The sequence below is a fragment of the Melanotaenia boesemani genome, chromosome 18 (genome assembly GCF_017639745.1).
Source record: "Melanotaenia boesemani isolate fMelBoe1 chromosome 18, fMelBoe1.pri, whole genome shotgun sequence".
Lineage (NCBI taxonomy): Eukaryota > Metazoa > Chordata > Actinopteri > Atheriniformes > Melanotaeniidae > Melanotaenia > Melanotaenia boesemani.
The window spans coordinates 8848331-8870034 of NC_055699.1; the positions used below are offsets into that span (position 1 = coordinate 8848331).

Here is a 21704-nt window from a genome sequence, read left to right on the forward strand (position 1 = left end):
ACACCTAACAGAGTAAGCTGTCTCAGCCTGTATGAAAAAGTCTCCTGTATTTGTGTACGCTTGTTTTATAGTTCCCATGTTAGTAGGTAGAGTACCCTCTGCACTGAGGAGTATTTTGAAATTGAGCTTTATTTTAACATCAAAGTCCAACTTTGTTTACAAATGTGAAATTGCAAAAGCCTGTTGACTTTTCACTTTGACAGCTTCTCAGTTTCAAGCTGTTGATATTTAGCTGCTCACAAGTAACCAAGTTTTGAAAGAGATTACTGGAAACCACCTGTGTTAAATCTTGTTCTTTCTTTCTTTTAAACTTATATAAATGGACATATTAAGCCCACCATTTGTACGACTTGTGATGTTTAAACCATGTTCAGTAATGCATATACTGGCAAGGAAATGCAATGCATGTTTATATTATAATTATATTACAATTCAAAACACAATAAGTACAAAACGTTTTATGTGTATAATGAAGAAGTTTGATTTAAAGGAAGACTTGATGGAGGTGTGCAGTTCTCCAAGAGTTTGTCCTACATATATGGTGCATAAAACTAAATGCAGCTTCTCCGTCGTCAGTTCTAGCTTTATGGTGTGAGGTGGGGGTTGGAATTTTTTAGCCACCTCTGAAGGCATCTTTCCCCTGATTGATTGTTTTGCTCTAATTGCTGATGCTTTCCACCTGTGTTGCTCCCTATTTAAGCAGGAGTCTTCCTGCTGCTCACTGCCAGATTGTCTGTGTTAACTCCTGTACTCTTCTAGCTGTATCGCCTGCCTGCGGACCTGTTTTCTCCCAGAGTTGTTGCCTCAGCCTGGTAATTCTGTTTTTTTGCCTGTGGATTCTTTTTGGAACGTCGACCTTTGGATTGTTCTCTTGGATTGGATTTTGGATTATGGACATTACTCACTCCTCTTTAGATCAATAGGAGGACTAACCAGACTTTATGAAGTGGTCATCCCAGACAGGGAAACCGAACATAACATCCCTCTGTCATTCTTACTAACCTCTGGCTTAGCAGTCTCTTTTAGCTTCCCGGTGGAGGTTCCCCTAAACAGCTCTCTCTCTCTCAACACCCTCGCCTGGGTTCCATCCCTACCACCGGTACGTTGTGATCTTACCTATAAACATTAACTCATGAGTATTTAAAGGTCTCACCCCTGTTCTCCTGCGTTCAGACAAGCTGACTACCTAAGACCTGAGTCTACAACCCAGAGACATTCCCCTGAAATCAATAAATCTTATTTACCCCAATCCTAAGGTCTCCAATATATATTGTGGATCCAGTCTGCTGATTCCTGACATATGGAGAGAAGGCAAAATTGTTTCCAATGATTAAAGATGTCTGGACATGGTGTATTTTTTACCTCAAATTGGTTAAAGCTTTACAAAAAGGAGAATTTTTAAAACCACCCATAGAAAGGCTGTTTAGAAACTTGGAAACTAAAACATCTGACCTTTGAATCAGCCTTGGATGTCTGATTAAAGCTTTAGGTTTGTGTCCACCTGCTATCCTTTTCACATTAACACATTTAATGCCTAAACTTTTCTCACACCACAGATTTTTATTGTTTATTTAAAGCTGATTGTTAAACTTGCAGAAGAATCATTTCTGTAATTCAACATTCACTTCCATCCCTCTGTTGAACCTCCTGCAGCTCAGTCCTCTTCTTTCTAGAAAAATACAGAATTCCAAATAACATACTTTGCTTGCTCTGTCTCTCTCTGACAGTTTTCACTGTTATCTTTGATTATATTCTAGTTTCATTATCAAAATGGCAGCTGAGTGATCATTTCTTACCTTGTTCACATTTCCATCTGGTGGTGGAGTTTGAAAACCAAAAGTGTTGCAAAGAATACTCCAATCATCGATAATGGTCCCATGCTTCATTTAAATGACAATAGATTATATTAGTTACAGGACGTTAGATCAGCACTGCATCCAATCCGTAAATTAGATATTATAGATTAATATATATTTACAAAATCATTTTAAATATAAAAGCACAAAACTGCTTTCTTTTTTCTTCGTAACAAGAGTATAAACACAAAAGCCAAAGCAAATGTGTGATTTACATTTTACTGATCCTATCAGTAATACAGCTTGCTGTTCATTATCAGGTTGAGGAGTGAGATGTATTTATTAATCACACACACACACACACACACACACACACACACACACACACACACACACACACACACACCTACCGCTACTGGTTTCTGGGTTGTAGAAGATGCTGCAACTTCTTTTTGGGGCTGAAATTTCAGTGGAAAACACTTTAATTGAAAAAATATCTAAAAGGCTTGCATCAGCTTTTCTAAAACACTAAATCACACACCGGACTTTTAATCCTTAAAATATTTGACACTTTAATCTTGTTTGTTCTTTTTGTTTCCACAGCAAACAACACTGAAGTAAAAACACACTAAAGTAGCAGCCATGGCACCTTTTGAAACATGAAACTGACATGTAAGCGCAGAACAACACTATTGAGATTAATCATTAAACTTAGTTTTCATAGTTTTTTTAGGTAAGCCGCCATGTGGAATTAACATCATTAAAGGGAAGAATTGAACTATTTCTTACCTTCTTTTTGTCCTTCTTGTCTGGAAGTGGTGAAGAGAACCCTTCAGTGTTTTCTATTGGAATCCAGGTACCATTCCACTGACAGGTAAATAAAACCACATGACACTGGTTTAACGTGGTTTAGATTTCAATCTTTCATCTCACTCTCTGAAAAAAGCTCCTGATTATATTAATAATTATTTTATACAAGTTAAGTCTGCCTACCGTTACAGTGTCATTGGTACGGTTCTTTTGCTCTGGAACCTAAAACAGGAGGACAATGCACTTTAATAAGGAAATATTTCCACTTTTGCCATCATACGGTGCTGTGTTTGTTTATCCCTGCAAAAGCATTGACCTGGATTTTAAACAAAAGCAGCCACATAATTTTTAATAGGAAAATATATTAGTTTACTTTTTCTACACCAGTAGAGCTTAAGCTAGATAGAATTAACTCTCATTTAATTAATTTTTGCAATGAAATGAGAAGGTTTCCAGGATATCTAGTTGTATAGGTGCACGTCATAAAATTAGAATATCATGAAAAAGTTGATTTATCTCAGTAATTCCATTCAAAAAGGACAACTTGTATAATATAGACATTCATTCCTCACAGACTGACATCTTTCAAATGTATATTTTTTTTTTATTTTGATGATTTTAACTGACAACTAATGAAAACCCAAATTCAATATCCCAGGAAATTAGAATATTAAGACTGATGCAAAAAAAATGTTTCTATAAATGTTGGCCAACTGAGAGTATGAACATGAAAAGTATGAGCATGTACAACACTCAGTACTTAGTTGGGGCTCCTTTTCCCTGAATTACTGCAGCAAGGCAGCGTTGCATGGAGTCCATCAGTCTGTGGCACTGCTCAGGTGTTATGAGAGCCCAGGTTGATCTGATAGTGGCCTTCAGCTCTTTGGCATTGTTGGGTCTGGTGTATTACATCTTCCACTTCACATTACCCCATAGATTTTCTACGGGGTTAAGGTCAGGCCAGTTTTCTGGCCTATTAAGAACAGGGATACCATGGTCCTTAAACCAGGTACTTTTAGCTTCGGCACTGTGTGCAGGTGCCAGGTCCTGTTGGAAAATGAAATCTGCGTCTCCATAAAGTTGGTCAGCGGCAGGAAGCATGAAGTGCTCTAAAACTTCCTGGTAGACGGCTCGTCCACCGTGGACCTGAGAAAACAGAGTGGACCAACACCAGCAGATGACATAGTACCCCAAACCATCACTGAATGTGAACTTTACACTCCACCTCAAACAACATGGATTCTGTGCCTCTCCTCTCTTCCTCCAGACTCTGGGACCTTGATTTCCAAAGGACGTACAAAATTTCCTTTCATCGGAGAACATAACTTTGGACCGCTCAGCAGCAGTCCAGTCCTTGTTGTCTTTAGCCCAGACGAGTCACTTCTGACACTGTTTCTTGTGGCTTGACACAAGGAATGCGACAGCTGAAACCCATGGGAACAGCCAGCCTCTTTAGAAATGACCTTTTGTGTCTTGCCCTCCTTGTGCAAGGTGTCAGTGGTTGTCTTTTGGACAACTGTCAGGTCAGCAGTCTTCCCCATGATTGTGTAGCCAACAGAACTAGACTGAGAGACCATTTAAAGGCCTTTGCAAGTGTTTTGAGTTAATTAGCTGATTAGAGTGTGGCACCAGGTGTCTTCAATATTGAACCTTTCCACAATATTCTAATTTTCTGAGACACTAAATTTGAGATTTTCCTTAGTTGTCAGTTATAAACATCAAAATTAAAAGACATAAACATCTGAAATATGTCAGTCTGTGAGGAATGAATGTCAACATTATACAAGTTTCACTTTTTGAATGAAATTACTGAAATAAATAAACTTTTTCATGATATTCTAATTTTATGACCAGCACCTGAACAGTAAGTTAGAGAAAAGACATGAAGCCAAGAGAGCAGCAACAACTGTGTTATGAGAAACAAAATGTGCTTCAGGCTTTTGGTACAAGTCAGTATTTTATCACAATGGAAATTTAATTTCTTGATGTGCAAAGTACAATTGAAATATCCAAACCAGTGCAAAGAGAACAGCAACTTCTAAAAGACAACCAGGTATTTTGTAAACAGCAGAAGATAAATGTCCAACACAAGTTTTCCTCTTAAGAGACAATTAATGTTGATTTAAACTGGAAATTAAGTTTTATCTGATAAACTCAAGCTGTGAACCATCAACAAGAACATGAAGTAGGCATAAAGAAATAAGTCTACAGACCTTTGAGGAGTTGATTGTCATGTTGTGCCCCTCCATTGGTGTAAACTCACCAGCATCTGCCTAAAAATTTTAGTACAGAAGAGTTTTATTTTGTTCAAGAACAGTATTGACAATGTGTTTACGAAAGCTGAAAAAAAGAAATAAAGATTTCAAGTAAAGGAACGACATGACTGAAAAACTAAACATAATTCATGCTGTAAATCTTCAAATATTGTTAAAGAGAAAAGGAAATTAAATGTATGTAACTTTCTTATCTTGTGTATGAGTAGTTTAAGAATTCAAATGTTAGGATGTACAGAAGCAACAACAGCCAGTAATGCTTTGAATTATGGAAACTGTGATGAATTTGATTTGAAAGTGGAACATTAAAAAGGAAACGATGACATGAATGAGAAAACATGTGAAAAGGCCCCTTTAGCTACCATACTGTGTAACAAAGGCAGCCTAACCTTCTCTCCCCCCACTTCACCCAACAGCCAGCCAATCAGAGCATGCCAGCACTGTATGCCTCTTTAATTAGTCCAGAGTTTGCAGGTAACAAGTTGCCTCTTTACTGGAACGCTGCAACCTGTCCGAGACAATCCGTTTCATATCGGCTGACATCTGGTAGAAGTGCATCTGGTGTAAACTCACTGATTCACCAGACAGCTGTAACAACGGATGTGTCTTGTGGTGGAAATAAAGGAACTGGTGAAATGCATCTGATCGATTCCTTGCTGCGGGTTCATGATCCAGTGCATTTATCATCAGGGAAGCAACTGTTCTCCCACAAGATTAATTTACCAAGACTGACTGAGAAGGTTTCAAACATGAGTTACTGAAAATATCTTGAGTTTTAAGAATTCTAAAGAAGAAAGAAAGGTTTTGACTGAAACATGGCCTTTTATATTAATATTTCCTTTCTCATCAGTTTAAACTCCTAGAACAAGTCAAAATGAAGCACCACAGTCTTCAAAAACCAAACACATTTTGAACAGCCCAAATAAGAACAAAACTCTCCACCTTTGTTGTGAATTTCTAAAACTCAAACTCTACTTTAAGTGAAGCTGCTGAAAGCCTTTTAAGCATCCACAGATAATCTTTTGATTCCACCTCTTTAATACAGTTTTTTTTGGTTTTCCAAACAGCTAATTTGGACCCTCCTGAAACAAAATTTAACAGTGCACAAATGTTTAGTTTTTCCTTGCAGAGTATTTTGAACTATAAATGAAGTGACTCGGGGAAAACTGTTCTCCAAATATTTGATAGACCAGCTTCAAGAACCTGAACAACCCAACGAGATGTGAACATTGAACAAATAGATGATGCAAGGAAAGAAAAAAAAGAGAGAAAGATTTAGAAGTTTATATATTTTTTATGAGAGCGACCCACATACTCAAGTCTTCTGTTCATCGTACAAGTGCATTTGCCTTAGAAATGTAGGACTATAAAAAAAACAGAAAAAAACCTTTCCAACAGTTAAAGATTTATAACCAAGAAGCATTAATGCTAAAGAATTAACTTATATATTTCTTTACTTTTTTGCTAATTTTTTATGCTGTATGTGCTATTTTCTTTACCTCTGATAGATCTATAGGGTTCGTTGTTACTGCCAGAACACATCCAAACACACAGAGCAATGTGAGCCTCCCCATTCTGAAATCTTGGAAACTGACTGGACCACTTGTTACTGGTACATCTGTTTTATAGCATTAATGTCAGGTGGTGGAGTTCAGTGTTGTGTTTCACATGTAGCTTAATATCAAAGTCCAACTGACTCACTCAACAAATTTGTTTATTCCTCCCCTTTTAATGGATTTTCTTAGCAAATATTTATTCATGAACTGATCTTTCATGTAACTGCTAGTGACCAAGCAATTTGGTTTAATTTAAAAATGTTTTAATGAACCCCAAAATTCAAAATGAGTATAAAATCCAAAAGAATGCATAAGCAGACCACTAAAAACATCAGAAAGGGTTTCTTCAGGCTTGTTGGATATCCTGGGAGCATGCACAAGTGAGGCTATACAAGTCTGTCTTGAATCAGTCTGGATTAATTAAGGTTGAGCTACGATCAAGGAGCGACTTGAGGCTTAATTAGGAGCTTTTTCTTAGGTTCTTGGGGCTGGCCAGGTATTACCTGCAGTTCATTTCAAACTATGCAGACCTCACGAGCCCCCTGACCGTTGACTTGGAAACGTGGCTCAGGTCAGGTCCAGTGGACAGAGCGGTGCCAAGCAGCTTTTGAGATGGTTAAACAGGCTCTCTGTGGGGAACAGCTGCTGCACACACGTGACTTTTCTCTTCCTTTTACTCTGCAGACTGATGCCTTGAACAGAGGCTTTGGGGACCGTTCTGTCTCAGCAGGTGCGGCGGGCAGCAGCTCTGTACTGGTCCTGAGTCAAAAACTGTCAGACTGGGAGACCAGATACAGCACGGTGGAGGAGCACCTGGAGATCTATCGATGTTCTCCATTATTACCTGCTGGGGTACCTGTATACCCTCTGTGCGGACCATGGCTCGGCCGGATGACTCCTTGGTCTGAGTCGGGCATTGGGTGTATGTGGTGGGCGTGGCTCCGGCTCAGATGGGGAAGGATGGGTGAGATTGTGGTTGAGGGAGCAGGTGATGCAGATTGGCACAACTGTAGTGCATGTCTAATACAGAACTGCTTATCTGCAGTAGGGTGCTGTGGCCTCGGAAGAAGAAGGAGAAGGCAGCATGGAGAGATGTCCTGATTTTGCTGTCTTATAATAAATGTGTGACTAAGCAGAACCGACTCGTGGTGTTTGCTGTACCGGGTGGACCCTGACGTAGCCACGTTGCCACTGCAGGTTTCTATTTCTTAAGCTATGCGATCCTTCTCACAATAACACATTTAATGCATGTAATCACTCACTTTTATCATAGTAGTTGTTACATTTTTGTGCTTTCTGACTTTATTGGTTGAAAAAATAAAATGATTATAGCCAACACGTTAACAAATAAAATAAACTTCTCACATAACAAATATTTATTGTTTCTCTCATTTTATCAAAAGTTCCATTTTTGTTTTCAGACATTATTGTTAAAAAAGAAATTAAACGATCTTGTAGCAGTCGTTAACAAGTACAAACTTTTCTCACACCACAGATTTTTATTGTTTATTTAAAGATGATTGTTAAACTTGCAGAAGAATCATTTCTGTAATTCAACATTCACTTCCATCCCTCTGTTGAACCTCCTGCAGCTCAGTCCTCTTCTTTCTAGAAAAATAATACAGAATTCCAAATAACATACTTTGCTTGCTTTGTCTCTCTCTGACAGTTTTCACTGTTATCTTTGATTATATTCTAGTTTCATTATCAAAATGGCAGCTGGGTGATCATTTCTTACCTTGTTCACATTTGCATCTGGTGGTGGAGTTTGAAAACCATAAGTGTTGTAAAGACCACTCCAAATGTCGATAATGGTCCCATGCTTCATTTGAATGACAATAGATTATATTAGTTACAGGACGTTAGATCAGCACTGCATCCAATCAGTAAATTAGATATTATAGATTAATCATTTTAAATATAAAAGCACAAAACTGCTTTCTTTTTTTTCTTCGTAACAAGAGTATAAACACAAAAGCCAAAGCAAATGTGTGATTTACATTTTACTGATCCAATCAATAATACAGCTTGCTGTTCATTATCAGGTTGAGGAGTGAGATGTATTTATTAATCACACACACACACACACACACACACACACACCTACCGCTACTGGTTTCTGGGTTGTAGAAGATGCTGCAACTTCTTTTTTGGGCTGAAATTTCAGTGGAAAACACTTTAATTGAAAAAATATCTAAAAGGCTTGCATCAGCTTTTCTAAAACACTAAATCACACACCGGACTTTTAATCCTTAAAATATTGACGCTTTAATCTTGTTTGTTCTTTTTGTTTCCACAGCAAACAACACTGAAGTAAAAACACACTAAAGTAGCAGCCATGGCACCTTTTGAAACATGAAACTGACATGTAAGCGCAGAACAACACTACTGAGATTAATCATTAAACTTAGTTTTCATAGTTTTTTTTTAGGTGAGCTGCCATGTGGAATTAACATCATTAAAGGGAAGAATTGAACTATTTCTTACCTTCTTTTTGTCCTTCTTGTCTGGAAGTGGTGAAGAGAACCCTTCAGTGTTTTCTGTTGGAATCCAGGTACCATTCCACTGACAGGTAAATAAAACCACATGACACTGGTTTAACGTGGTTTAGATTTCAATCTTTCATCTCACTCTGAAAAAAACTCCTGATTATATTAATAATTATTTTCTAAAAGTTAAGTCTGCCTACCGTTACAGTGTCATTGGTACGGTTCTTTTGCTCTGGAACCTAAAACAGGAGGACAATGCACTTTAATAAGGAAATATTTCCACTTTTGCCATCATACGGTGCTGTGTTTGTTTATCCCTGCAAGAGCATTGACCTGGATTTTAAACAAAAGCAGCCACATAATTTTTAATAGGAAAATATGTTCGTTTTTCCACAACAGAAGAGCTTAAACCAAATAGAATTAAGTCTCATTTCTTTATATTTGCAATGAAATGAGAAGGTTTCCAGGATATCTAGTTGTATAGTTGAACAGTAAGTTAGAGAAAAGACATGAAGCCAAGAGAGCAGCAACAACTGTGTTATGAGAAATAAAATGTGCTTCAGGCTTTTGGTACAAGTCAGTATTTTATCACAATGGAAATTCAATTCCTTGGTGTTCAAAGTACAATTGAAATATTCAAACTACCTCAAGGAGAACAGCAACTTCTAAAAGACAACCAGCAGAAGATAAATGTCCAACTCTTAAGAGACATTTAATGTTTGATTTAAACTGGAAATTAAGTTTTATCTGATAAACTCAAGCTGTGAACCATCAACAAGAACATGAAGTAGGCATAAAGAAATAAGTCTACAGACCTTTGAGGAGTTGATTGTCATGTTGTGCCCCTCCAACGGTGTAAACTCACCAGCATCTGCCTGAAAATTTGATTACAGAAGAGTTTTATTTTGTTCAAGAACAGTATTGACAATGTGTTTACGAATGCTGAAAAAAAGAAATAAAGATTTCAAGTAAAGGAACAACATGACTGAAAAACTAAACATAATTCATGCTGTAAATCTTCAAATATTGTTAAAGAGAAAAGAAAATTAAATGTATGTAACTTTCTTATCTTGTGTCTGAGTAGTCTAAGAATTCAAATGTTAGGATGTACAGAAGCAACAACAGCCAGTAATGCTTTGAATTATGGAAACTGTGATGAATTTGATTTGAAAGGTGAACATTAAAAAGGAAATGATGACATGAATGAGAAAACATGTGAAAAGGCCCCTTTAGCTACCATACTGTGTAACAAAGGCAGCCTAACCTTCTCTCCCCCCACTTCACCCAACAGCCAGCCAATCAGAGCATGCCAGCACTGTATGCCTCTTTAATTAGTCCAGAGTTTGCAGGTAACAAGTTGCCTCTTTACTGGAACGCTGCAACCTGTCCGAGACAATCCGTTTCATATCGGCTGACATCTGGTAGAAGTGCATCTAGTGTAAACTCACTGATTCACCAGACAGCTGTAACAACGGATGTGTCTTGTGTCTACTTTAAGTCAAGCTGCTAAAAGCCTTTTAAGTATCCACAGAAAATCTTTTGATTCCACCTCTTTAATACAAATTTTTTTTGGTTTTCCAAAAAGCTGATTTGAAACAAAATTTAACAGTGCACAAACGTTTAGTTTTTCCTTGCAGGGTATTTTGAACTATAAATGAAGTGACTCGGGGAAAACTGTTCTTCAAATATTTAATAGACCAGCTTCAAGAACCTGAACAACCCAACGAGACGTGAACATTGAACAAATAGATGATGCAAGGAAAGAAAAAAAAGAGAGAAAGATTTAGATGTTTATATATTTTATGTTTTTCATGAGAGTGACCCACAAGTCTTCTGTTCTTCACACAAATGCGTTGGCCTAAAAAATGTAGGACTATTAAATAAAAAAGAAAAAAAAAGAAAAGAAAAACAAACAACCTTTCCAACAGTTAAAGATTTATAACTATGAAGCATTAATGCTAAAGAATTAACTCATATTCTTCTTTACCTTTTGTGCTAATTTTTTATGCTGTATGTGCTATTTCCTTTACCTCTGATAGGCCCATAGAGTTCGTTGTTATTGCCAGAAAACATCCAAACACACAGAGCAATGTGTGCCTCCTCATTCTGAAATCTTGGAAACTGACTGGACCACTTGTTACTGGTACATCTGTTTTATAGCATTAATGTCAGGTGGTGGAGTTCAGTGTTGTGTTTCACATGTAGCTTAATATCAAAGTCCAACTGACTCACTCAACAAATTTGTTTGTTCCTCCCCTTTTAATGGATTTTCTTAGCATCCGCTTTAAAGCCAAATATTTATTCATGAACTGATCTTTTTATGTAACTGGTAGGGACCAAGCAATTTGGTTTCATTTCAAAAAATGTTTTTAATCGACCCCAAAATTCAAAATGAGTATAAAATCCAAAAAGAATGCATGCGCAGACCAATAAAAAGGTCAAAAGGGTTTCTTAAATAAACAACCAAATTAAGTTCAGCTAAAGAAGCCTGACTGAATGATGCACATTGTGTTAAACCACATCAGCCTGCATGAACCACAGCTTTGTACACTTGTTGCTTTGACTATGTTAGTCAGTGCATGATGTACACTTTTTACATTTCGCTAAATCAGTTGATTTACTTGTGCAATAATCTCAATCCCTGACATCTGGGAAGTGTTTGATCACGTCAAACAGGTGTTAGCTGTATCCCTGATTCAACACACCTGAGTTAAATTAATGTGACAACGTGTAGAGTTTGATAAGAAGCTGATTCATTTCATTTGAATCAGGTGTGTTGGAGCAAGGAAACATGTAAAACCTGCAGAACAATGGACCTTGAGGACTGGAGTTTAAGGTCCCTGGTATAAAAAAGAATTGTGCCTTCTGAGACACCATCCCATGTTGCATTGGTATTGGTGTATTGGTGGATGGATTCATGGTGTGGCCACCTTTTCATTCATTTATTTGGGCTTGTTGGATCAAAGAACGACTTGAGGTTTAATTAGAAGCTTATTGAGAAACTAGCATCCTTAAAAGGAAGCTCTATGGGGGCAGTATACCTCCAACCATCTTTGGGAGGCAATTCTAGTATCTGCATCAAAAGGAGCCAGATGAGGTGGCTCAGGCATCTGGTCAGGATGCCTGCTGGATGCCTCCCTGGTGAGATGTTCTGGGCACATCCCACTGGGAGGAGACCCCAGGGAAGACCCAGGATACGCTGGAGGGACTACATCTCTCGGCTGGCCTGGTAACAGCTCAGGATTCCCCTGGACGAGCTGGCGAATGTGGCTGGAGAGAGGGAAGTCTGGATTTCCCTGCCTAGGCAGCTGCCCCTGCAACCCAATCCTGGATAAGTGGTAGAAAATGGATTTAGCATACTTAAATAAGAACCAGACATAAATTGTTTATGAACCTCCAAGTTTGATGGGTGAGAGAGTTATTAAGGTGATTTCAAAGAAGGGCTCCTACGTTAACATGGAAATTTATCTGTAAGATTTTGATGTTTGTTTTTAGGAATGTCTCCTATCACGCAAATAATACTACAGGTGCACATCTTCAGTTCTGTACAACCTATTTAATGTTTTGAAACTGTCCTGCAGAATAATCTGAAGCACTATATTTTGAGTGATGGCAAAAATTATGTTTTCATAAAATTCAGACTGACCAAATTTTTTTTCAAACTTCATTTGACTTATATACATAATATTAGTTCCAGGCCTTCATCCTCAACACCACCTTCAATCTGTAATATATAATATAATGTTCAAAGTAAAATTGAAATATTCAAACCACTGCAAAGAGAGAAGAGACTTCTAATAGACCACCAGGTATTCTGTAAATAGATAAATGTCCAACAAGTGTTTTCCTCTTAAGAAGCATCTAATGTTTGATATGGAGTTTTATCTAATAAACCTAATCTGTGAACCATCAACAAGAACATGAAGTGTACATAATATATGAATATAAAACATAGAAATAGACTGGACTCCTTTTTTCTGGTACATCTGTTTTGTGGTGTGTGTGTATATGTCAGGTGGTGGAATTGGTTTTGGGCTTCACATGTAGTTCAATATCGAAGTCCAGTTGACTCACCAACTTTATTTTCCCTGTTTCTATAGATTTTCAGGGTCCTTGGCAGTTATTCATGGTCTGATCTTTTTTATCTAAGAGATCAACACATATTTCAACTAATAAAAAGTATATAAACAGGAAATAGAGAGAGAAAATAACATTTATAAATGCATACGGAAAAAGTTTACATGTACTTCCACATATGGGTGTGTGTAAGTGAAATACAGTGGGTAAGTGGGAACGAATATGTGACTATCTGTAAAGTATGTCCGTTTTATGTCTTGAGAGGAGGAGGATCTATAAAAAGCTTTTACATTTGAAGTCAAAAACCAACTCCATCACCTGACATATACACCACAAAGCAAAGCTAAAGGATTTTTAAATCCTTTGAATCCTTCAATGTCCTCTGATAGATTGACTATCATGTTGTATAATTAAAAGGAGTTCTACTGCCTCTATAGCTTATTATCTAATCACTTGGTGTGTTTTATTCCATAAATATGCGGTCATTGATGCCGCTGCCACAGAATAAGTTACAGAGACAAGAAACAGGCAACGGATTTTTAATACATGATACAGTGAATTAAAACCACTTTGTTGTCGCGTGGGTGCACTGTGGTTGCCATGGTGCTGAACAGACACGACAAAAGAAGAGTAGGTACAGGAGCAGGATTGTAACTGAAAAAAATGGCCTGATTTTCAGAGGCACACTTAACTATATTTCTATTCAGTCTTTTCAGTTGAGGTTTCAGAGCAGCTAGCTTCCTTTTCTCGCGTGACAAGGCGGTATGAAGGGTCACAGCGGGAAGGTCGCAGTTTTCGTCCGGATCAGACCAACCGCAAACTTTGCTCAAGACCTGATTGAAATTCTCCCAGATGGACAGGTAGTTAAGTCATGTTTAATTATCGTTGGGATTAAATAAAAAATGTTAAAAAATTGGCCATTTTTTAACTGAGTAAAAATTAAGTTGTATCTTAAACATATTTTCCATCGTTTCAGCATATTGAATGTTAACGCTTGCGCAGTGATTTTAGGCCTATTTAACGCACAATATTATTCACTTTTTTATAGTTTCTTTGGTGTTTTAACTTAATTATTTAGTAAAAATTACGTAAGTCTCAATGAATCAATGAAGAATCGATCAAGACATTTTAATAGCTTTAATTAGGTAGATATTTTAACCCGTTGGAGCAAGAAATACACAGGTGTTTTTAATTGCTTGTATCTGCGCTCCTTTCATTCGTCCATCTACAAAAGCCATGATATGTCAGTTTACTGAATTAGTTCTGCACACCAACAGTTACGTTGTTTTTTATTTTGATAATGTAACTTCAATCTTTCTTTTTGTGTCTTTTCTTCTGTTCCCTCCCCCACCTCAGACAATAAACATTTACCAAGGAAAAGACTCAAAGAAGCGCCTGGAATCCAGAAGAAGTCATGTGAGCTCCCAGTCATTTCAGCTGGAAAGGATCTTGCATAATGTCTCCCAAGAAGAGGTGTACATTCAAGTATGCGAAAGGGTAGTGTTGGGAGCACTGGATGGATATAACGGTAAATGAGCAGAAATGTATATATTTTTCTCACACAAAAGCGCTGAGTTCAATCTTTTGAACTCTTATGAGAGCAGTCTTATGTTTTTTTTTTTCTTTATGCATCTTCCAGGTACAGTCATGTGTTTTGGACAGACAGGTGCTGGGAAAACCTACACCATGACGGGATCTGCTCAGTCGTACAAGCAAAGAGGAATCATTCCTCGGGCCCTCCAGCAGGTAAGACTGTGACAAAATACTTATCTGCAAAAGAGAATGACTGACAGAACACTTTAGTACATATGTAATTTTTATTTTTAACATGGTATCCAGGTGTTCCAGGAGATGGAAAAGAGGACTGAGCACACCATCTCAGTGCACCTTTCATACCTGGAGATTTACAATGAAAGTCTGCTGGACCTGCTGTCATCGCTGCAGGACCCACAACACCTGTGTCCTCAGGGCATAGTGGTGATGGAGGAGCCAGGCAAAGGGGTGTTCATCAAAGGTCTGTCTCTTCACCCTGTTCACAGCGAGGAGGAGGCTCTTACACTGCTGTTTGAAGTAAGCTGTAAAAAGGAATTCAAACTGAGTACAGAAAAAAAAAGTTGAGCCATAATTAAAGTTATATGATCAGAACTAAAATGTCAATTGTTGGTTGGTCCAGGTCTACCATGTGAATTTTTTAAATGAACAAACTCTAATTAAAACCAAATTTAAACTGTTTTTTTTCTTTACTCAGGGTGAACTGAATCGTATTATTGGATCAAATGCCTTGAACAGGAAGTCATCCAGGTCACACTGCATCTTAACTGTCCATATTGAGGTAATAAGCAATTTTTCTTTGCGCTTTAATGTTTAATGAACTATCACTCTGAGTGCTGTGTATGAAAAAGCTGTTTTTTTCCTTTTTTTCTTTTCTTCTATTTCTTTTTTTTTATTATTGAAAACATAGTCTCGCTCACGAGCATTGTCTGATGCCAAGTACATCATGTCCAAGCTGAATCTGGTGGATTTGGCTGGTTCTGAGAGGCTGAAAAAAACTGGGGTATGTTTAAGAAATATTTCACCATCAAACACATGATACCATATATCTTTTTTTATCATTCAACATGGGTGGGGGTTTAGAAAATTTCCCTTTTTTAACTTTTTAAAAAATTTTTTTTTCCCCCAGCCAGAGGGACAGATGTTAAAGGAAGCCGTGTACATCAATAAGTCCTTATCATTTCTGGAGCACACCATCCTGGCGCTAGCAGACCGTCACAGAGACCACATTCCCTTCAGGCAAACTAAATTGACGCATGCCCTCAAGGACTCCCTGGGTAAAACCACACAATGCTTGGCTTTTATGTGTTTACACCAAATATTTGGTAATCATTTCAGTTGGCTTTCTTTGGTAATCAGTTCCAGTAAAACATATAAATCACAGTTTTTGTTGTTGAAGGAGGGAACTGCAACACTGTACTTGTGGCAAACATCTTTGGTGAGGCCTCACAGATAGAAGAAACAGTAAGGAGTAGAAAAACAAAAACATAAATAGATATGAGCCTTTGTTTCTCTGCATGATGTCCTCTCAACTCTTGCTTTTTGCAGCTCTCTACTTTGCGTTTTGCCAGCAGAATGAAGTGTGTGCACACCAGCCCTGCTGTTACTGAACATATGGATCCATCAGTGAGTTAACAAGATATTAAACACATTAGAAGCCGACTCATCAGTTATACATGAGCTAAAATCTGCTTTTTTTGTCTGTTGGTACTGTAGTCTGCCTTCATTAGACCACATTTCTGTTTTGAACAGGTTCAAATCATTAAACTTCAGAAAGAAGTACAGATGTTGAAAGACGAACTGTCTATGTACAACACACTGGTGAGATGGTGCATATTTAATTATACCTCGTTAGTTTACTGTTTACATTCTTTGTTAAAACCTTTCGCCAGGCACAGCGACCTGATGTCACATACGAGCCACTTTCTGAAGCCCAGCAGGCTGAGATCCAGAGCCAGGTTCAGGGTTACATTGATGGAAGCCTGGAAGAAATCAGCGTGAGAACATGACATTGCTCTTTAACTTTCTCTGAAATTAAATATTTTGTCTTTTTTTTTTTTTCCTGTGAAAACTTTTTGTATTATCTATTTACAGATCATCAGTATAAGGCAGGTTCAAGCAGTTTTTGCCCAATTCAAACTGGCTGTGCAGTGAGTTTCCTCTTTGTCTGCAGCTTCAAACACATAATTGGACAAATTTGAAATCCATGTTTTATTAATGTTCTGTAAATAAGTATATCTCTATGTATTTGAACAGGAAACAGGAGCAGAAGGTGAAGGATCAGCTATGCCAAACCTACAACTTGGTTAAAAAGGACCAAAATGCCAATGCAGCTGTAGTGAAGGTCAAGTCTGGATCTGTTTTACTGGCAGCAGTATGTTCAGGGAACAGTTCAATGAGACTGACCTTTTATTTGACTGCTGCATTCTCCTTCTCCAGGAGTGTGATACCAGAAGCAGTTCTCATGATGTGGAGGCTGACAGCTTTGCATTGTCACAAAAACTGTCCCACAGTTCAACCAAAGCCAAAACTAAGAGGTCCAGAGATGGACAGAAGTAAGTCAAAAGTGCTGCAAGTGGGGGTGGGAAAAAATATCTTATTTGTGTCAGCTTTGTTAGTATAGATATGATAAACATCATTTTATTAAGTATTCACTTATCTTTTATATAAAAGAGTATCTTTACAGTCTTTGTAGATTATGATGTGTGTTGTGAACACAGACACCAACACATGAACTTTTATTTGTTGAGACCTGAATGAGTGCTAACGATTGTGAGAAAGCCACTGAAGATAAAAACTAATACTGGAAATGTTTTTACAAACAGACATGATATTAATATTCATAATTAAGTGTGACAGAAGCCATTAATGTAATTTTTTATTATTATATTTGAGGCTTATGTCTTCACACTCTGGTGTACAAGCACTTAAATGAATAATGTAACACCAATGATTGAACTTTAGTTAAATGGCTTTATCAGATCAGTACACCTGTGGATCTGAGTTTACATCAGTTGGTTAGGTCTAATACATTTCGTACTAAATCTACTTGCATTTATTGGATGACCAGAGGTGTCTAGAATCTATACTAAAAGGTGTACATACACCCAAAAGCTGAAAATGGTGTTTTACGTACGTAAAAATATGTGCACGCACACCTGCAAGAATTTTCCCCTTTAAAAATCAGACTACTTGGAAATGTGCACACCTGAATCAACCTCATATCCCACCCTGAACACACCCACACCAGCTATAAATGGTCAATGCAAAGCAGGACATGAATATCTCTGCATATGAAGAAGCCTGCTGATCAAACAGGAAATTATGGCAACAAACGGGAAAAAAAAAGAAAATTTTCCAAAGCAAGAAGTACATATGCAAGACATTAAAAGATCTTTAAAAATGAACTGTTGCATTGTTATCCTAAACGATGCATTACATCACCACAGATCCATGCTCCCGTGTAAAGTCTTCCTGTCAGGGAGGGGGCTGTGGTTGCCACACTGTTTGCTTCCCACCTTGGTAAAATAATCATGCCAGTCAGTGGTATAGGCTACAGCCATGATGATAAATTTACCAGTTAGTTGCCACATAGACCGGCCCTTTTCTCTATGCTCCAGGGTTTAAGATTTGAGTTGATTTTATATATTTTTTTTTATATTGAACAATGTTTATGGAATAGTTATGGCTCATTACAAGCCGTAGTACAGATAACATTGCTGGTTTGAATTTTTAGAACGTGGCTCTATAATTGATGTTTGGTGTGAAGTGAAAGTAAACGTGTGAGGAAGTACGATACAGTCTGGCTCCAATTCACCACCTCACCAACGACATCGTCTTATTTTCCCCCATCTCCAAAATGTCTATACGCATGGGTCAGAGTTTACATACAAGTGCAAACATTTTCCTGCCACATTTCTATTCTATTCTATTCTACAGTCATTTAGCAGACGCTTTTATCCAAAGCGACTTACATTTTATAAATGAAACCTCAGGTTTGAATTTTCATCTTCCCTTGTTGCATGGGCATATTCACAGATGACAATGACAAGTTTAATTAGACTAGAAAAAAAAATGAAAATAATTTTCAAAAATGGGTTGGTCACTACAAAGTCTAGACCTTAAACCCACTGACAGGGATGTACTGGAGAATACTGAATTATTCATAGATATTTAATGAAAATTAATTTAATTCTGGACAGATATAAATGCTGTGATATTGTGTTATGTTATTGAACCAATGCCATGGTGAATAAAAAGCTATTATTAGAGCTGCAGATGGTTCAGCAAAGTTATACAGTCTGATTGTGTGTTCTGTTACTTACAACTATTTGTATTAGTCTGATTTTCCTGATGGCACACTCTGATTATCCAGCCAGAGCCTGAGACAGGAAGAAGGGATTCCTGTTTTAATGAGGTATATGGACAATGCCTCAAAATCAAAGCTGAATTCTGTCCGGAAACCTAAGAAGGAGCCACAAGAACTGGTCATTGATAGCCTGGATAAATCAGAATCAAAAATGTCTGCTAATGAGCCAGTCCTGCCTGAGTATGTGTCTCTTATCTACTAATTGCTTAGGACAAATATATTTGATAGAACATTTACAGTGTTGTTTTATACCATTTAAAATGTGCTCTCTTGGTCAAGGTCTCCTCCCACCAAAGCAGAAGCTTTTGAGGATTTCAAGTTGGGACAAGGTAGCAAGATCAACCTCATCCTAAAGGAAAACAAAGCTATTCTGCTAGAACGTCGCAGTCTTTTTCAGCAGCTCACAGAGGAGGTCAGCACTGTCAAGAGAGAGATGGACTGTATCACAGCAACCTTACAGCAGCATGAGATGAGAGGAGGACCAGGTACTTCACATGTAACTCAGTAGTCAACACTGCTAGATGCTTTGTGCTATGCAGTTTTATCATAAACTTCAAAAGTATATATTATGCTGAAATTTATTAGTGAACCAAATATAAGTGAAAGAGCTGGATTTTATTGACAAAATGCAGTGTGATTCAACCCATCAATCTGTGATACTAAAGAGGCTAACACATCTTCTGTGCATCTGTTTGGAAGATGATCAGTATTTGCTGATGGACTGGGACTCAGGACTGCAGCAGACAGAGGCCTCCTTACTAATGCGTCTTGGAGAACTAGGAGCAAAGTACCAGCAGAGATACGAAGCACTTGGGGACATCAAGGCGGAGGTCAACTACTGTCAACACCTTGTGGATAAGTGCAGGGTGTGCCTGCTTTCTGGTCAGTACTCCAGGTATATTCAGTAGCTTGTGTTTTTCACAACCTTTTCTTAATGCTGCAGCTGAAGTACCTGAACTAATCTGTACTCTACATGTGTGCCCCAGAATTTGAGACCTGGTACAAGCAGCATTTCCAGTTACCCATGGAGCCGAACATTATTATGAACAAGAACGGTACACAAGTGAGTTTACCTCATACTTAGTGAGTTGTGTATATATATGTATTTATAACCACCAGGCAAATCATTTTTCATTCATTAATTTTCTTGCTGCTTATCTGGGATTGAGTCACGGGGGCAGCTGCCAAAACATGGAAGTCCAGACTTCCCTCTCCACGGCTACATTTGCCAGCTCGAACGGGGGGGGTAGTGGGATGTGCCTGAAATACCTAACCAGGGAGGCATCCAGTAGGCACCCTAACCAGATGCCTGAGCCACCTAATTTGGCTCCTCTCAAGGCAGAGGAGCAGTGGCTCTACTCCGAGCCCCTCCTGGATAACCGAGCTTCTCACCCTATCTCTAAGGGAGAGCCTGGCCACCTTGCAGAGGAAACTCCTTTTGGCCGATTGTATTTGCAGTCTCGAGGACAGTCAAGATACTTGGTACTTGAACTCCTCCAAGTATTATTTATTTGTTTGTTTATTTATTTGGATCCCCATTAGCACAGCAAAGCTGTAGCTATTCTTCCTGGGGTCCAGATGAGTATGAGGATGACTACAAAAGTCTATAATCGAAGTGTGGCCTAAAGTGTCCTGATGTCAAGTGCATGTGGACACTCTTATGCTAGAACATGGTGGAAACAAAAAACCAGTAACAAAAGACCACTCAGATACAGTTTGGGGGGGCTGTTCTTCTCAGCCCCTCCAGGTCCCACTGTCATTGCATAGTACTGAAGACCCCAACTGATCAAGGGAGTCCCTGAAAGGACTGCTCTCCACCACTCCATCCAAGGACTCCAAAAAGGATGGGTACTCTGAATTACTGTTGGGTGTGTAGGTGCGAACAAAAGTCAGGACCTATTGCTCAAACTGAAGGTGGAGGGAGGCTACTTTCTCATTCACCATACTAAACCCCAATATACAAGCCACCAGGTCAGGGGGCAGAGAGTATGCACACACCTATTCGGCACCTCTCACCAGGAGCAACCCCACTATGGAAGAGGGTCCAGCCCATCTCAAGGGACTCTGGTACCAGAGCCCAAGCTGTGCGTCGAGGTGAGTCCAACTATATCTAGCCAGAACCACTCAACCTCACGCACCAGCTTAGGCTCCTTCCCCTTCCCCACCAGAGAGGAGACCACATCCCTAGAGCTAAATTCTGCAGCCGAGGATCGGACCGCCGATAACACATTTCTAATTAATTTAAACTTTTTTCCATAAATCAGACACTCAACCTAAAAAGTGCAGCCTTGTGTGAAGAAAAAAACATTTAGACTTGACTGCAGTGACATTTACTGTTGAAGTTACTTATCAAATCCTCAACAGTCTCAGGAAAAGGAAAGTCAACCGTCATTGGTGCAGTCACAGCGTGAGCTTCTTCCTGACAGCCCCAGCTCTGAATCCTTTTTCAATGCCCGCTACAGGACACTGACACGAGTGAGTATCCTTTTGCTGCACATTCACCAAACTCCTTAGTTTGTAATGGTCCTTTGAGTCATGTGGCTTAACAAATCTATTTGTGTGTGCAGAGACACAGCAGAGTGCAGTCAGCTGCTCCTTTTCAGTCTCCAGGGTCCAGGCAGAGAAGACTTCCTTTGATTCTCCCTTTTTTCCCAGTGAAGTGAGTTTTATGTACAAACCTGAGTTACTGAATTTCACAAGTACTAAATGTGACGTGTAATTTCCTAATTGTACCAGCTTTCCACCCAACTGCCCCATTTTCGTGCACTGTAGTTTGTGTGAAG

General features: G+C 38.4%; 2 protein-coding genes across 4 annotated transcripts; one reads left to right on the top strand and one right to left on the bottom strand.

Annotated features, from left to right (window-relative positions):
* Nucleotides 1-1557: 1557 nt before the first annotated feature.
* On the bottom strand, nt 1558-11085 carry LOC121628961. The gene is made up of 12 exons (XM_041968401.1): nt 10947-11085; nt 9740-9806; nt 9125-9163; nt 8923-9027; nt 8543-8590; nt 8174-8257; nt 4820-4879; nt 2790-2828; nt 2586-2663; nt 2207-2281; nt 1797-1883; nt 1558-1669 (listed from the first exon to the last, which is right to left on the bottom strand). The coding sequence occupies exons 1-12, from the start codon at nt 11027-11029 to the stop codon at nt 1655-1657; spliced, it is 780 nt and encodes a 259-aa protein (XP_041824335.1). The 5' UTR covers nt 11030-11085; the 3' UTR covers nt 1558-1654.
* A 2473-nt stretch (nt 11086-13558) lies between these two features.
* On the top strand, nt 13559-21678 carry kif9 (kinesin family member 9). Of its 3 annotated transcripts, XM_041968399.1 has the most exons (21): nt 13559-13631; nt 13718-13861; nt 14358-14529; nt 14641-14747; nt 14841-15071; nt 15250-15333; nt 15463-15555; nt 15682-15877; nt 15952-16016; nt 16101-16178; nt 16305-16373; nt 16445-16549; nt 16647-16702; nt 16809-16896; nt 16992-17107; nt 18928-19101; nt 19201-19406; nt 19621-19803; nt 19908-19984; nt 21286-21396; nt 21489-21678. In XM_041968399.1, exons 2-21 carry the CDS (start codon nt 13766-13768, stop codon nt 21582-21584), a joined length of 2403 nt encoding a protein of 800 aa, XP_041824333.1. In that variant the 5' UTR covers nt 13559-13631; nt 13718-13765; the 3' UTR covers nt 21585-21678. The 3 variants fall into 3 exon arrangements, 2 of the variants coding, with proteins under 2 accessions (XP_041824333.1, XP_041824334.1); XM_041968400.1 differs by lacking the exon at nt 13559-13631 and having other exon boundaries at nt 13650-13861; nt 15682-15829; XR_006008306.1 differs by lacking the exons at nt 13559-13631; nt 19908-19984 and having other exon boundaries at nt 13650-13861; nt 21489-21580.
* The last annotated feature ends 26 nt before the right edge of the window (nt 21679-21704 follow it).